Raw genomic sequence first — 17,923 nt, forward strand, 5'->3', positions numbered from 1 at the left:
ACACAGACTGAAGCTCAGACCTCATTTTAAGTGTTTGACTGAAGACAGCCTCTTCTCACAAAGATCTCCCCCTCAAAGTAGTTGACACCATGAATGTAAGCACCTTTGTGACACACTCAGATGTCTAAGCCATTTGTTAGAGCCTGGCAGGACAGAAGATGAAAACAAAACTCAGGCTGCTAACAAACATCACAAGCAGCTGGCAGAGTTAGCAGGTTCCCTTGCAGTTTCTGAAGTTGCACTCAGTACTTGAGAAATAGCTCAGTCCCTTGAGCTGTTTTCTGAGGAACTCAGCTACAGAAACAATTGGAATGCTAAGAACCATCCATAAATGATGCTCTAAATTCATCTCTATCTAATCTCAGTATTTATCTGAAACCTCTCAGTTAAGATGCTGTCTTGGTTTCTGTGCTTGTGCTGGTGAGTTAGTAATAGGTGGGTGTTAATTCTATTGCTATTCATTTTAATGCCACCTGTCCCTGTGCAGAGAGTTCAGCCGAAATTTAGATGTAATCTGTGCCCCATTTGAGTTTTTTTTGTGTGTGTGTGGAAGCTGTTGAGCAGAGAATCTACCCATACAGATGGCAAAAAGGTCATTTTGTTTTATGGGAAGGCATTCCTGATTAGCACATTTGTTTGAAAGAAAATTTCCATAAAGTCATATTTTCACACTTGTGGGAAATAGAGTTATCAAAGCAACTATGACAGAAATTGTAAGTCTAGCTGTAGTTGCTTATTACAGGTGCTGAGTAAGGAATTATAGGATGCTAAATTTGTGGTGAAGAGCTTGCAAGGACACCTGTCATTATTAGCTCTCCTACTGCTGGAATCAGAGTGCTGGCATCACGCAGCTGCAAAGAGCCACTCCTCACACCATCGTCAAAAGCTAAAAGTCAGCTTGCCCCAGTGCAATGAAAATCACTGGTTATCAGCTTCAGTGGGTCTTTAATTCTTCAGATTCTTAAGGCAGTCATATGCCAACACAGTGAAGCATTCCTTCTTGGGAAGAAATATTCTTGTGTACCAAATGATTACCAAAGATCTTATTTAGATTGTGGAAGTTCATTATGCAAATTGCATATGCAAATTACTGAGATCTCAGACAGAAAAGCATTCTGTTTTGAGTTGACAAAAAAAACAAACAAAAAAACAGTTATATCTCATTGAAGTTGATTGCCATTTAAGCAAGTACTTGGCGCTAAGCAGGGGCAAAAATTTTCCACTGACCAGGTGCTCAAGTAGGCACAGAGTAGTCCTCCTACAGCGGTGGCTGCTCAGCTTACTTTTAAGTGCTAATACATGTCTGCTAAATAAAAAGTTGAGCTGGATCCAGCCAACCATTTAAAAATAACCCCAGTTATTTTAAGTTATTAAAGTTGCTCTCGACAGGACATCCACCACATTCTATACGAAAGGTTCTCTATAATTAGCAAAGTGCTTTTTGGTCTAAGAGAGGAGAAAGGACTTTTCTAGAAATGAGCCTGACCCTACGGGAAAGTAGGAATATTCATAATCCTTACAAGAGAATCATGGGGCCTTCGTGACTGTCTAAAAATTGATCGTGCTATTTTCTGCCAGAGCGCACTGCAGAGCTCCACAAGGCATGTTTTTGGACCCGAGCAGGAAGACTGAAGGTAGAAATAGTCTAGTGTAGATTCATGTGTGAAAGGGGCGGCCATTTAATTTCAGATGATTTCAGCCCTTTGAAAATTGCTCTTAAACAATATTTTTGTGGAGATTTTGTCTCACTTAAAAAAAAGTTGTATTACACTGAAATGTTTTTTAAAATTTTTATTTTTTCCCCCTCTCTCAAGAGAACAGGTTGAGAACAAATGTACCTGCTCTGCAAGAGGGAACCCTGATATTGCATTCTCTCATCCCCATCCCAGAGAATGATACTTAACTCTCTTTCTCCTGTCACTCCTGCATGGCCAGCTGGTGACAGTGATGGAAACCATTTATTTCATTTCACAAGACACCTTAACTAAGGATTTGAGTCTGTAATATTCAAAGGGAGATTCTTATTCTCCTCATAAAACAATACAGCAAAATGCTGCATTTACTTTAAAATGATTAATTATGCCAATTACCAATAAAGAAATGGAAAAAATTAATCAATTCTGAGATTGTGAGGGAATTCTAAAGAGAAGTGCAGCCAACATATTCAAATATGGTAAAGTCTGGGCACCTTTATCTTTCCACCATATTGATTCAATACTTTTCATTATGGCAATTCCAGCAGGCGTAGTGAGGGAAGAAGTGTCCTCTTTTCAACTGCATGGCCAATCAGAAATGAAACTTTAACAACAAGAATAAATAAAATATTTAGATTTATAAGAGCATGAAAAAGACAGTTAGGACTTTGTGAATTCTTTTTGTCTGGAACAGTTATTAGTTTTTACTTATGCGAAACACACTCGGGACCTAGAAAGGTAAAATCAAACTGGTTCCCAATCTGAATAAGTGAGTAGCTTCCAGGAAGGGCAGTGAGAGACAGTATGTCTTTAGTAACAGCATTGCTGCCTAGTTTCCAACATGCAGCCATGTGCACAGCTTGCGTGCGACTATGGCAGACCAGTGCCTGGTCTGAAGCTTACACAGAGGAGTTGCTTCCAGTGGGAAAACAAATTTAAAATAGCTTCTGCTAGAACACTTAGCAAGGCAAGTATGCAGGCTTGGCTCAGGCAGACAGAAACTGAAACGAACATCATGGATTGTTTCAGTGCTCATTGAGATTTCAAGCTCTTCCCGAATTTTATTTCTTCTAGAACACACAAATTCTGGACCAGAATATTCAAACTCAGCTCTCAAGGTAAGCTCAGTCTTCATGATTCTTGTTCGTTACCTTTGCTCAATCAATACCAAACTCGGGTTTTTCTTTTCAGAGCTGACATTTCAAATGGCATCTGACAGCTTTCCTCTCTTTCTTCATTCTCAAGATTAAAAACGCAGTATGCTGTCGGATTCCCTGACTATTACACTGAGTCTACCACTTTGGAGAATATTCAGTGGTTGCTTTCCTGTGACATACTAAGAAGTGGAATACTACAATCTCATTCAACGGTCTGTGATTATGGCAGTAAGAGAAAAATATAAAACCAGCCAACTCGTCAAAATAAGCTTAATGAAACAGTTAAAATTGAAGGGAAAACAACTTGAAATGAAAATGATCTTGCAAAAGCCAGGATATTTTAAAAGAGCTGCTTGTCAGGTTAAGTTTTTTTTCTTGAATGAAAACATCTGATATCTTCAAGAGTAAGCTGCCCTTTCAGGTCAGTTCCAGTCCTCACGTAAAACAATGAGAATATAAAAAGATTGCAAAAAAAAGTGATTGCAGGGTTACAGAACACTGAATGGATTCTGATTTGAATACGCCGCTTTGTGCCCTATTTATGTGTTTAAATTACTTTATTTCTTGAAACAGATTTAATAGGTATCTTTTTCATCCAATTTAATTCAACAAAGGAAAATAAACCTTACTTACAAACCTAGAATGTTTTCTCTTAACGTGTGTTGAGTATGTGGCTATATGACCTTTAAGTCCAGAGCAGTACAGGAGCCAAGAAAAGGCTTAGGATATTTAGTCAAAAGGTCAACAACACAGCAACAAGAGGAAGATGTTAGGGACAATGCTATTTTCTATTTAAATAACTAATTGTTTCTTGTTTCAAAAAACATTCTATTGAACTAGGAAGTCATTAAACACCTTCTGAAATGCTATTTAAACTCCAGCACCTTCTAATTATCTGCAGGAGTGCAAACAGAATGGAGGTGTAGAAGTACACAGGTTTTCCTCAGCTGAAGGAGAATGAGCTGTGCAGCTGGTCCTGTTTAATCTGCTCCATATCTAATTTAGTTACTTTGCCCCTACACATCACAATGGATCAGCGTGTCTGAAATTGGTTTCATTCTTTGCTCCAAGTTAAAAATCAGCTTTCATCCCCATCATGCCCACAGCATTTGCAATGCAACATAAACAAACAAAGAATAAAATGGAGAAGGTCAAATTCAAAGTTGAACACCCAGATTTTTCTCTGACTTTCTCCTTATTAATGGGCTGTCCCTTCTCATCTTCTGTTTGCCTGAAAGACCCAGAATTCAGACGTGGTGTGTTTAAGTTCCCACTTTTCACCACCAGGGGTAAAAAACAAACAGAAACCAGTAAGTACTCTTCAAACTCAGGAAAAAAAAAGTTTAATCAGCACACAGGCACAACACCCTGCCTGATATGCCTTACTAACAATACAAAGCAATAACCTCCAGTAAAAGATAAGTTACAATACATGCAAAAACATCTGGATGTGCACCAAGCAGTTAGATATAGGTACATCTGTCAAATAAACATACATCTATTCACCTAGAGAACAGAAATTCAGAGACAATTGCAAAAGTAAAGGTACCACAAAACCACCATAAGTAAGCAGAATATTGGACATAAAGCAAACTACAGAGACATTTGACCTTTGGAGGCAAAAACTGTTAACAGGCAAATAGCTGAGAGCCAGATCCCCAAAAACTTAGTTAAGAAAAGCTCTCAGTGAAGCCTAACGTAATGTCAGAATGAGGTCTGAAGGATTTTGCCCTTAATGAAAAGCAATTATGACTGGGTAAAAATATCTCTATTAGCGAGAATTTTAAATTATATATCTAAGCTTAATGTTGTTGCTAAGAGTGAAAGGAATAAAGACTGAATTTCCATACAAATAAAACAATGTTTTAAAAATCCCTTAAAATAAATAATAGTAATTAAGGAAAATTGGGGATAATGAACATGTCCCGAAATCAAAATCAACGTGACTAAATTTAATAAATACTTTTAAATAAGAAGTTTCTTTTTACCCTACAGAATAACAACCAGCAGCAAGAACTAGGAAAGCGGAAAGAGGGCAGAGATTTCTTTCTTGCTTTTAGACAGTTATCAGTCCTGGCTGAATCTGTCACTCCTAAGCGGCATGTTTGCTTGTTACAGGACTAGCAGAAAGAAAGGGACAGGACACAATCACTGCAACTGTAAATTCAACAGATTCACTTTGCTTCCACATGATGACTGATCATGGCCTCCATCCACTGGCTGGTATGAAGTGCCATGAACAACACTGGAGAGCTGAGTGGGGAAGGGGAGGGAGCAGGCAGGGAGTGAAGGCTGGGGTGAAGGCATTTCTAGGCCCCTACCGTTGTGAGACATGTCTGTCACACACAGGGGCAGTGCCCGTGCTCCTGCCCAGGTTCCCAGCTGACTGCAGGCTGACTCTGGGATGCTACTTGTACAGTAAAAGTTACTGCAGAACTCTCCTGGACTTTGCTGGCAGATGTGCCCACTGAGAAAAGTGGGTGAAATATGCTATCCCCTTTGCAGCTAGCCAGCCCATACACCCTGAGGCATTTTTGTCCAGAGAGCAATGAAGAGAGCAACCCCCCTGCAATGAAAGAACTGCTGTTGCGTCTCACTGGTGCAGCAGCGCTGAGGAGCTAACAAAGGCAAGTAGAGAGGTACTTCAGCCCTTCTCTTTCTCACAAATTCTAAATCATATGGGCTTTTTCAGCTCCATTTGCAAAAATTTGTAAGTCCGCACTGCTTCAACGGCATAAAAGTACAATGGACAAGATCCTAAAAGACAGCAAGGTCTGAATGCCAAAATCCTCACTTGAAAACATCCTCCCTGAAACACCAGTGGCAAACAGGGGGTATCTGATGAATAGGATTTGCATCTCAATACACTACATTATACGTCTGTGGTGGAGTGGCAGAGAGAAACTGGTAGTAAGGAACTGCACAAGCCCTGTGCAGTACAGAGAGACAGATCACTGCACTAGCTGGTTGGGTGGGTGTACTGAGCAAAGCTTCACATAAAGCAGGTTGCCTACTAACTACAGCCATAGCTCAAGCGCTGCAGCAGTACTGTAGCAGAGGCACTCAGGCTGCTTACATTTGAAATGCATATACTACCTGAGTGAGGGGCAAAATGCATCACTCTGCACTTACTGCATAGGACTTCTTCACAACAGCTTTTTCCAGCTCAGATTTGGGATTGCAAATACTGGCTAGGATTATGGATGTCAAAATATTTGATCAATTCTTTAAGCAGCCACCTCCTCTGTTTTAATGAACACATTGAATCCACATCCAAAACCATTGTTAAATTGTTTATCATTGAATCAAACACTGCTCTGACCATAATATTTACCAAGTTACCCCAGTGATGCCAGTCTAAATCCTGCCACTGACCAAGGGGTAAATTTTGGCATGTAAGTAGTAATATCCCTTTCCAGAGGGGCTGAACAACCACACTGTGGTTGACTTGACTTAAAGATACCAGATGCTTAGCACCATCAAAATAAACATCTTTAATCCTTCATCTTCCTAGCCTATGTCCATGTGTAACACTGGAGCACTAGCACAGCACCACCCCTGTGTACAGCAAGCATTAAAACATATTCAGTGTTCTCAAAGTCTGAAGAACCAATACATGTACCAAAAGTACAGAACAACAAACTGAACAAAATAAGACAAAGAACTATACCCTGTAACCCTAAAAACATCAAGGAAATTTGGTATAGAGGGATACAGGAAGATAAAGCAGCAGTTCACAGCAAACAACAGAGATGCCAAGCCACGCTGACAGCTGTTACATATTTTCCGTGTTAACAGAGAAACAACAAAACCAAATTAAGAAATCATATTTTTTTTGACCACTTTCCCCCCTTTTCTTTTTGACCTTGAAATCTTTAACAAAAATAACAGATAGTATCTGTTTTTGTACAGAGAATAAACAAAAAGCTGGTTTTGTGGTCCAAACAAAACATGCTTTTCACTCTACCATGCACTGGGATGTGACCAGCTTTTTTGTCAGCAGTTAATGAAAAGAATAAGCACAGTTTTGATAATTAAAAGCTTCTATAAATAATATCTTCCACGTTCATTTCTACAGCAATCATCAGAAATACTTCAGATGTTTCTGGAATTTCCTTTTTTGTCGCTGTCTGCTTTTCTAATTGAGGAACTTCCCAGTATTACATGCAGTTATTTACAAAGAGGTGGTCCTTGAGATGAAGACCCTTTACTAATTTTACAGTTGCTAAGGTACATTTATAAATGCTTGCATTTACACTTGTGTAGAATGAATGAATTTACTGTGCGGTTCTCGGCTGGACCAACAATATAATTAAAGAAGTGCAATTAAAGACAAAGCACACAAGCCAGGCAGATCCATTTTTCATTGCAATCATTCAGAAGCATCATGACTGTAGTGAGAATTGTCAGATCAAATAGGCCTAGGTCACAATCCATTTTGAACATTTATCTCCCTGAGAGGATTTAAGGGAGGTATACAGCGATATAGCCCTATTTCTTCAACTGGCTGAACATCATTGGAAAAGGACACTTTTCCAGCCAAGTTATTCAACAGTGCTAATACCAGCACTTTGTATTTTGATGTACTTCACAGCATGCATTTGAGCTCACTTGCCATGCAGCTACAACAGGCCACTTATGATCAGAAAATTTTAGGAAGTAGCAACTATCTGTAGAAATGAAATCTGTCTACCTGGTACATATCACAAAAGCATAGGCTTTAAAAACAGTTACCATCTGTTACATTTCCTTGAAACATGTGCCCCTACACAAATGACAATCACTACTTCAAATAAAAATGTGTAGTACGTGTTTGCTCCATTCCAAGTTTGCCGCTGATATGAATGATTTTAGAGCAGAGCCAGCACTCAGTGACTGAACAAAAACCAGACATTTCCAAGCAAAACAGCCATTCCAACTTCTAATAGTCACTACTTATTGACAGACCATGTATATTCTTCTCTCCACAGTGTGTCCAGAAAGTGCTCTGTTGCCTGACTTGCCGCAGAAATTGCAGAAGGTGCAGAAAAAATAAAGTGCCTTTTCAGGACTGCATTGCAACACGACTAACCATCCCCGTTCACTGCAGGCCCAGATCTCTCGAGTCTCAGGTATAGATCCTAACCTTGTACTTCCCAGATGAAGCCTGCAAGGTTGGCAACTGTGTACAACTATTCAGCTAGTTTATTTACTTTCCATGCTGAAAATATTCTCATAGAATATTAATGAAAAAATATTTACAATTTATTTATATGTAAAATCAGTTACCTTAGAAAAGGCTGATAAGACATTTATAGGAAACAAAGGTAACATTCTATAAAGGATATCATTAAACAAACATTTAGAACAACTGTGGATAGGGAGAGAGATACTAGATGCTACCTTAGAGTCACTCCAGGCTAGGAGATGACTGTTAAGTTCCCGTTTTTTTTTCAATTAATTTAAAGTCACAGGAGGACACCAGTACCATTACTTCCTCAGTGACTGCACTGTCAGCCATCAACACAGACCACATCACAGCCATCTCATTTTGCTCATCTGCCTTATGTAACTGGGTATATTACCACTGTTTAAATTTGTCAACATTAAGATAGCTAGAATGAGTTATCTTTCACAGGAAAGCCTCTTATTTTCCACTAAATGCACACATCTTACTGTGAAACACTGTCTTTGCAAAGTAGCAATCACTTAATGCAGAGATGAAAGCATCTTTGTCTTCCATGTCCAACAGCAAATTTTTGTTGCCTGAGAGGGAAATGCTGTGAGGTTCAGTATCTCTTACTGGAAAAGAGAGCTTGCATTCTTCTCAGTATTTCCCTTGCTGTCTTTAGGACTGGGCATGCATAATTTTGTTCATTGTATTAAAGCATTCTGTAGACTCTGAGACAAAGCTGGATCTTCAGGCAGGGAGTCTGGGTTCAAGCTTTAGGGAAAGCTCATACAAAGTATCTTCATCTATGATGAGTGTCTTGTCAAGTAAGTAGTGAGTGACCTGAAATGCAGAAAACATAGCTGAACTCAGAGAAACACAGCATCTCATTGTAATGGTGTAAAGCTGTACCACCAGTGCTCTATGAATCAAGTACAATGTCTCAGGACTAAATCCTTAGCCAGGTTATCAAGGCTCATGTTGATTTTCTGGTGTCTTTTCTCTGGAGACACAGGTTGACTTTGGACAACTTTTCATAGGTCCCATAAATGACAAGAGGAAAAGAACTTTAGGATGGACACAGCATCAGTGGATGCTTGTGCCATTTCTTATCCTTTAATCCCAGTATTCTGTGGGATTCTGTGGGGAATTAGGTTCTAACCAGGCATTAAGATCACATGTCTCTTTGAACCCATTCCCCTGTACTCCAAAACTATGTTGGCTGTAATCCCAAGGGAGCTCTCACAGGATGGTGAAAAACTTGCCTCTACAAACAGTGCTAAGGAAGCAAGATATCACAAACCCACAGTATTTGTCCATATTTGTCTGTCCTCTCCTGTTTGTGGCAGCAGAAAATATTCATTTTGGCTTCCAACAACAGCAGTGTCTTACAGCCGATTTCTACCACTGCTTTAGTTTCACTGTTAGGTATCAGTGCCTTACCTTCTGCTGATGTTCTATGCGGTAGGAGGTCTGCTGGAATTGGCGTATTTCCCTGATAATGTGTGAGATCTTTCAAAAGAATACATAAATCTAGTGAGTACAACTTCATTTTGACTTCAGTTAGGCACATAATGCTTTTCTTTTTTTTTTTTTTTTTAATTTAAATTTTTTAACTACCTGGGGAACAAGAAAAAAAGTGCAGAGAAAATCTCCTAATGGTTTCCAAGGATTTAGCTTCCCTAAATTTACCATTTATTGTAAAGTCAGTCTCAAGTGATCCACCTTCTCTCCCCTCTGTGTATACTGATAACTGTACACTGATTACCTCTTTTATCTTTGCCTCGAGTTACCGCTACAGACTGTAGTCATTACATGAACATTAAGTTGAGATTAACAGAGAAGTTTCCATGCTTCTCTCCAAGGAGCTTTATAAAATAACAGTTGGAGAGAATCAACATCATAATGCTTTTTTAAACAGATCCTAGCTAACTTGGAAAAAAAATTGTGAGCAGTATTTTCTGATGAAACACTTTGACCTTCTCATTTAATTATGTTGCTCCTTTTGCTGCTCCTTCACAGGCTTAAGGCAATTGCTTTTCTGTCTCCAACTTCTCAGTGAACAAACAGGAGACAAACTGACACCATACAAATCCTCAGTTTACCAGAAGGTGGTGATAGAGGACTGGGACGACTGCTTTCAAATAGCTATCTACCATGCACAATGCAAATATACTTTTAAGTCCTAGCAGTTACGTTCAAAGCAGATGTAATTAAATCAATAATTAGCTCACAATTAAGCATCTGTTGTGAAAGCATGTAAAGAAATTAAAATTACCATTCTCATTTTGGAAAAATTAACAAGGCCTTCCTCAGTGAAATTTGGTGTTCCTTCCTCAATAAATGCTAGATCTGTCAAGTACATTCCAAGGTATGGAACAGCAGGTGGGTTACAACTGTAAAAAAAAAAAAAGATCAGTATATTTGCATTTTAATAAATTTATAAACTATTACTTTTATAACTTATGCAATCTCTTTATTACCTGAAGAACTTTTATACAGTGGATCACATTGGTCTCTAAAACTAACTTCACTTCAGTTATTCTCACTCCATGTGTGAAAAACTGAATGGACTGCATCAAGCATCTAATTTAAACTAAACCCAGGAAGCCTTTTAGCCTTATGATGGAGCAAGAGGAAGGGCTGGTGTACTCTGGAATCAGAAAACACCTTCAAGCATTTCTCAGTCCCAGCTGACAGGAGATACCAGAAACAGATTGCACAAATAAGCTTAAAGTGCACAGAGATGTGGTTCTGAGTGGATGGTGTTCTTATGCATCAGTACTAAGATTTCCAGGGCCACCAAAGATCCATATGCGTGTGTGTGCATGCATCTGTGGAGACATACATAAACATATGTGTATGTATAAATACATAGCATTTTTTCAGGTTTTTCTTTTTTTAAGCCTGATCAACAGTGAATACCGGAAAACAAAAGACAGGAAGGATGATCTGGAAAACTAGGATAGCAGCTCTAGAAAACTGGGAGTAGCTTTTCTTCATGGTGGCAGAAAAATGGAATAGAGTGAATGCTGCTTCCAGGGTGCAACAATCACTACTCCACAGTTGCTGATTCTTATCGCAGAAGAAATAGCAGCAAACCTGGTTTTCTGAAGCTCTGGCATGAGAAAAAAGGACCATGGATGTACTGTTGAAGGCAAACTGCTGTCTTTGCTTACCTAAGCTCTTAATTATGATTATTTTTTGTATTATAAGGATGATTATTTTGCACAGGCAAGCATTACACTGACTGAAGTGTAATCCTTAGCTTAACAGGAGCTACACTTAATGTATATATTTTTATCATTTCTCATTATTCTAATAGTTCAATTCTTTGCTTGACTCATGACCATTTCAAGTAGTTCTAATATTCCGTTCTGGAAAGCCTACTTTTAAATAAAGAACTTGTAAAAATATAGGTTTTATAAATTCAGGAACTACTGTACAAATATACAGGCTGTTTTCCAGAGCAGCAGACTAAAAGGGCTGGAAAGATATAGGAGAGGAAATACCGATCTTCTGTGCACTGTGTTCCTCTGAGCATCAGCTACAGGCCACTCAGCGATAAGATAAAGGGGTAAAGGGTCTTTGATCTGACTAAAGCTTATTCATCAGCCCTAAACTATCTGGAGCAATAAAATTTTCAATCTTGTTTCTGAATATTTATTTATAAACCTGGTTTTACACTTACTAAAAAAGTTTATAAGTAAAACTCTGCACAGAATAACAGTTGAATTTGTTTCAGTAATTTTCTGCAGACATCATTTTTATCTATCAGAGTGCTTGACTGTAGGATACTGAGCAAAAAGAAAAAATCAAAATAGAAAAAAAAAAGAATGTAAAAGACTTTTAGATAGAAGTGTAACCCAATATTTGATTAATTTTAAAAACTTAATCAAAGCCACTTCATCTATAACAGACACTATCCACTGTTTGTAACATAACATAATTGTGTTGTGTAGGTAAGCATACTTTTTGAGTGTTTCTCTAAGATTTTTAAATCTTCCTTCAGATGACACAGTCTTCTGAAGCTTGTCCATGAGTGCTTTTGCCTAGAAGGAGAACACATTATAAATATTATTGCCACTGCATGCAGAAGACTGGTATCAGACTTCTTTAAGAAGATGTAATTCACTTAGCATCTTCACCACAATTTCAGAAGTAACAATACAGGTACTACAAATCTAGCTTCATTGTAGTCCTAATGCTTTTCTGCAATAGGAGGTTAGGCATCCTTAAAGATTTTCTTTTCAGTGATGCACAGAATATAGATCTATACCGATAGTTTTAACCTGCAAATTCAGAAAACAACCACGTTCGTTACATTAATGAGCAGCATGTCAATTTACTGTGTATACAACAATATGAGAGGCATGATTTTACATGTTGCTGAGGCTCCACAGCTGGGTTTGCTGAAACTAGGGACAGTAAAAGATGTACTACTGTCTTACAGCCTGCACCAAACTGGTTTTGCATCAAGTTTCTGATAAAAGCTGAATGTATATTTGAAAAGTCATTACTGTCTTACAAGACTGATTTTTCATTGGACATCACCACAGCTTGGTTACTCCACAAATGAAAATACATTTTGTTTTCATTATTTATTTATGGTACAGATGAGAAAACAGAGAATCCTGAGAAACATGTCATATTTGAAGTGGAAATTCCAGTTAATAGGAAGTTGTAGGCAGAAACAGTCACCTTCTTATTGAGGCTGATGAAACATACTGATAATGTTTCTAATAAGCACTAGAGATTAGTGCAATAATATTAACTTTTGGGCTTTGTGTTTGTTCATTTTACATTTACAAATCGCAGACATACATATATATATATATTTTTTTTTTTTAAAGGTAAACTCTTACCCAAGAGTTTATATTGGAGGATTTTTATCATATTTTCAACCAAAAGAAAGTAGCCACAGATAAAATGCGTATGAAAGTAAGATGACTGGAGAATGCAGCACAGTCAGAAAATGGGTTTCGTTATTTGGGCTGCTTGTCTGCTCTTCAATAACTGCAGGAACATATTGAGAAGGAAAAGTACGAATAAAAGCCCAACTTCTTGCATGTCCATTAGAGAGACATTTCAAATGGTTGCAAATAACTCCTTATCCAAATACTGCCTAACTTACAAGTGATTGGTTCTGTCCTACTGACCTCTGCACTCTATTACAGCACCATAATAAAATGGTTTTTAATAGCAGAAAGCTGAGATTTACACTGTTCATTAAGGTTCTTCCAAATCATTTAAAGCAGATGTGCTAATTCCACTGAAATTAGATTTTTTCTCACAGATACTTAATTAATAACAGCAGAAAGAGGATACACTAAATACAAAACACCTTGACATGACATACCAGCACAACTTCATGCTTCAAGCAAAAAAGCCATGAGTACTGCTAATGCAGAAATATCTATCAGAGAAATCCTACAACACATTGCTCTCTGAACAACATACCAATGAGAGCAATCTAGAAATTGTAAGTGTAATGACATCCTTCTTACCTGTTTGGAAACTTTAGCCCAAGTTTTCTTCAGTCTGTAGATCGCACTTCTGTTCAAGGCTGATGTGATTTCTAACACACCATTATAATTGTGCATACATCGACAAATATCAGCTACTGCTACCCACTTTTCAATTGAGTTAGCCCGGGAGCTGACATCGGCATAATTCATTATCTGGGAGGCAACAAGGTTACTCATCTGTGGGAATACAAAAAAGACTATTCAGAGTAGAAACTGCAAAGCAAGCAATGAGAAAGCAACACTGAGAACCAACGACACCTCCAGAAGAGAAAAACAAAGCTGCACGATGGCTGTGTAATGACGACCCTGACTGGAGGAAAAGTCCGTGGCTAGGAATGGCTCATGACTCTGACCGGATAAAGACCTGCATGCACGGTTATGGAGTGTTTGTGGGATGTTTTGTTGGCATGTAAAGGTGGGAAAGTTGAAAGAGAAAACATATGAATGTGTATAAGGGATGTTATAACCTGTAACGAGAGATTTGGATCTGAGTCTGCACTCATCTGACCAAAGAAAGAGGACATCTAAATATAATCACTTTAGAAACAATTATTTAACAAACAAGGTAGAAAATATAACTGATGTAAAACAGAAATTACAGTTCTTAATAAAATCAGAAAAGCATATTGAGAACTACTGTACACACTGAACTGTTGTAGGACAGTGGATGTAAATGAGCATATGAAAGAAGGGTAAGAAATGCAATGCAGTGTATCCTCAAGCCGACAGCAGTAACACTGATTGGAATGTCTTCACAGAAAATGGTAACAAACAAATAGATGGAGATTCAAAGGGCATTCATTAAACTGAATTGGTTTTACGTTTCCACTATGAAAAAAACTATTTTATTCTGTAAGCCATAAGACAGGTTAGGATAGTTTAAAATGTTTTAGTCTATTTCATAGTTATTGAAATGCTGAGAAGCAATTAATGAAAAGGAGAATCTTTATATGCATTGATTTTAAAAGTTAATCAGAAGAAGACTATAGCATTCACTCACTGCTAAATAAGAAATTATAAAATGTTGTAAAAATGATATTTTTGTTCCAGAGGTCACAGGCAGTGTCAAAAAAGTTCCCAGAAGGCAATCCATATTTGTAAGTACTTACATCATTAAAGTGTTGACTAGTTTTCATAATATAGGGTGTTCTCTCATTTTTATCCAGTTTCATCCAGCCCTGCCCAAGAAACTCTCTAGATAATGAGTGGAAAGAAAAAAACAAAAACAAAAATTTAATTAATGAACATATTATAGAGTCTTTGTCTATAACTGTAGCCTGAATGTATTTTGAGTATACCTCATATTTTTAGAAGATAACTACAAAGCTCTACACTAGTTCCAGCACTTCATTATTACATTATTAATGCTAACAAATAAAGCTGTAGGTATTATAAAGATATATACTGGTTTTAATGCCATCCTCCAATTTTCCCATAACTTTTCAGCATTATGACCCTATTTGAAATTGGTCTTATCAGTTTACGTGATTATATGAATTGTAAACTGCTGTATGAGGAAAGTTGATTTGACATCTCCTCCCCAGAGACTGAGCGCTTCCATACTACACTCACCTTTCACTGGCCCAAAACCTTACATCACAGATTTTTTCACAGGCACAGACTGGAAAACCTCAGTCTTTCAAAAAAAGATTAAACAATAGGGGAATCATAAGCAATAACAGAAACAATCAAAAGATTTCATTCTCATATATGCAAATCTCTTTGCCAGGATGTCAGTAGCATGAACTAGTGTGCCCAGAATCAGTTAATAACTCATCCGTGCACTCACTTCTGACAGTTATGGGAGAACACTTACTCGTAGGGTATGCTTCTGAAAACTATGTGGTCTAAAAGAGTTATTTGCTCTGCAAGTTCCATGGCTGACAAAGTCTCAAAGCACTCTGGTTTTGGACACTCTGACTGCAAAAAAAGAAAAACATGCAAGGATCTCCCTTTGTATCAAAGGAGTTCTTCAGAGCACAGTATTAAAGACTTCATATGCATTTTCAGTATAGAATTGTAATTAACTTATTTGAGACAGAGAAATAAGAATTAATTAAAAATTGTTAACAATGTGAGGTTAAACATCAGGCTGGAAACCCACATGAAAACAGGCACATACTAAGTTATGAGTATCTATGTAAGTTAACTAAAGTCTATGCACTCTGTGCCACTTTCCATGGAACCTTTTATTGCTCACACACTTAGGTGTATTAATACTTAGGAGATGATGGCGACTGTCAGGTTTGGAGGGCAGTTCTCATCAGTGAAAGACAACTAAGGTTCTGATGGCTGCTGAGATGGTAGATATTTATCTATTAAATTCAAATACATTCATCTTTCACTTTTTTTTTGTTTTGCTTTTCATTAACATCAAATTGTTAAGTTCTGACTGAACCATCTTTGACATGAGCACCAAATTCTCTCTTTAAACTGAAATGCAGATCCATGGTATAAAATAATAGTATATCTATCCTGAGTTGCAAAGGTGAAGAAGTCATACAATTTAATGGCTTAAATATGCTATATCTCTGTAGGCATATTTACATTTCAAGATGAACTTACCATCTGAATGATATCCTCTATTTTTAAATGTGTATCATCTTGATCATCCTGAGAAAGAGCCCTAAAATTAAGCAGCAAATATCATACATAAAGAAAATTGCCTATGGTTAAGAGAAATCCTCTGAGACAGGAAGCATGTTCACCTAATATAAATTCTTAGACTGCAATTGAAAAATGCAAACTGAAAATAATAATAATACTGGACCTAAAAACTAATTTCCTGACTTCACTGTAATGTATAAAATCATGTATCAACATTATGTTAGCTAAAATGCCAGTTACGGAGAGGAACTGCATCTCAAGCCTCTTCTCTGATTTTCAAATGGCATACTAAATGATATTTTGGAGAAATGTTTGGTAATCAACATTTGAGAAGAAATGCCAGTACAGTGAAAGAGTGATTCACTGGGAAGTGTTGTTTACTGCACCAGACCGTCCTCTTCACTGACCTACTCTAAGAGCTCTGAACATAAAAGCAGACAACAAACAACAGAATTTACTTGTAGCAAGTGTGTGCTGTGCTTTCAGTAACACAAGTGTTAAACCATGTTTTCAGTTCTCCTACGGAACCATTGGTTATTATCCTGCAGTATTATTTCAGAATAATGGGTCAAAAATGAACCCAGCAGAAGAAACAAGTATTTACCTAAGCCTACTCTCTTTAAAGTATTAACTTAGTACATCATTCTAAGATCTTATCCCCTCCTTTTATATATGGTATTTACTCTGCGAACAATTGGTCTCAGTGCTGAACTTAATGAGTCGTCAGTCTTGGGAGGATCTTTTTGAAAGATCTCAGGGATTTTATTTTATAATGTAATACTCTTTCCAGAAAGGCAGGTAACATCTCAACTTGCAAGATTACTGCATATAAAGCACAGGTAACGTGTAATTCTACTCTATTGGCACTGCTTAAACTTCAGCTGCAGTTCTATGACCAGACCTGAACATCACAGCAGGGCAAAGACAACATGGTATGAGACCAAATCAAAAAGTCTGATAAAGTATTTGGGAAGCATAGACTCAAACCTTGAATATGCTGGATTTATATAATATAGGAAGGAATATTTTAAGAGAAATAAAAATATTCTAGTGTGTAGAAGATTGGCTGCACAGGTAACGTGTAATTCTACTCTATTGGCACTGCTTAAACTTCAGCTGCAGTTCTATGACCAGACCTGAACATCACAGCAGGGCAAAGACAACATGGTATGAGACCAAATCAAAAAGTCTGATAAAGTATTTGGGAAGCATAGACTCAAACCTTGAATATGCTGGATTTATATAATATAGGAAGGAATATTTTAAGAGAAATAAAAATATTCTAGTGTGTAGAAGATTGGCTGTAAAGACAACAGTGATAGGGCAAAAAAACTGCCGGACTGATGCAGATTAAGGAAGATTAAATTTGAACATTATGTTTAAATTCACCTACATTCACCAACAGCTGGAAATCACTGAGGCAAGTTTTCTGCAGAAGAATATTTCACAGAATATTTGTCAATTGAATTTTCAAGGAAAGTTTAGATAACTGTTTTCAAAGAAGATCCAGTTTCACTGATTGTCCCATGGAACAGAGCAACTGGAGAAGGTATTTTCTCATAGCTCCTCTTTCTGTGCTCTGCAGAGATAAGCCTTCTGTATGCCATTTGAGAACTGAAAGAAAAGGCTTATATTGCCTAGAGTCTTTAGCAGTGAGTGTAAAATATGGAATTTGTACTATGTGGGTGGAAGTATCAATGCTTAGTACAGTAGGTTCTTCTGCTGTGAGTTGCTGTTGTTTCCTTTTGGTTTGCCAAACTGAAGGACTAGGTTAGTAAAGATAGACAG

At 37.4% G+C, this 17,923-nt stretch overlaps 1 protein-coding gene across 3 annotated transcripts in view; it reads right to left on the reverse strand.

The window, feature by feature from the left end:
• Positions 1-7,958: 7,958 nt before the first annotated feature.
• The window catches only part of RASGRF2 (Ras protein specific guanine nucleotide releasing factor 2), a 119,238-nt gene continuing 109,273 nt past the window's right edge, over positions 7,959-17,923 (reverse strand). For all 3 annotated transcript variants that reach the window (XM_048931027.1, XM_048931026.1, XM_048931025.1), the window contains exons 20-27: positions 16,094-16,154; positions 15,345-15,448; positions 14,638-14,722; positions 13,508-13,705; positions 11,973-12,052; positions 10,279-10,396; positions 9,444-9,512; positions 7,959-8,843 (exon numbers count right to left, since the gene is read on the reverse strand). In XM_048931027.1, coding sequence (XP_048786984.1) covers positions 8,751-8,843; positions 9,444-9,512; positions 10,279-10,396; positions 11,973-12,052; positions 13,508-13,705; positions 14,638-14,722; positions 15,345-15,448; positions 16,094-16,154 — 808 coding nt within the window. In that variant the 3' untranslated portion in view covers positions 7,959-8,750. The remainder of the gene's footprint in view (positions 8,844-9,443; positions 9,513-10,278; positions 10,397-11,972; positions 12,053-13,507; positions 13,706-14,637; positions 14,723-15,344; positions 15,449-16,093; positions 16,155-17,923) is intronic.

Source organism: Lagopus muta, chromosome Z (assembly GCF_023343835.1).
Source record: "Lagopus muta isolate bLagMut1 chromosome Z, bLagMut1 primary, whole genome shotgun sequence".
In the NCBI taxonomy this organism is placed as follows: domain Eukaryota; kingdom Metazoa; phylum Chordata; class Aves; order Galliformes; family Phasianidae; genus Lagopus; species Lagopus muta.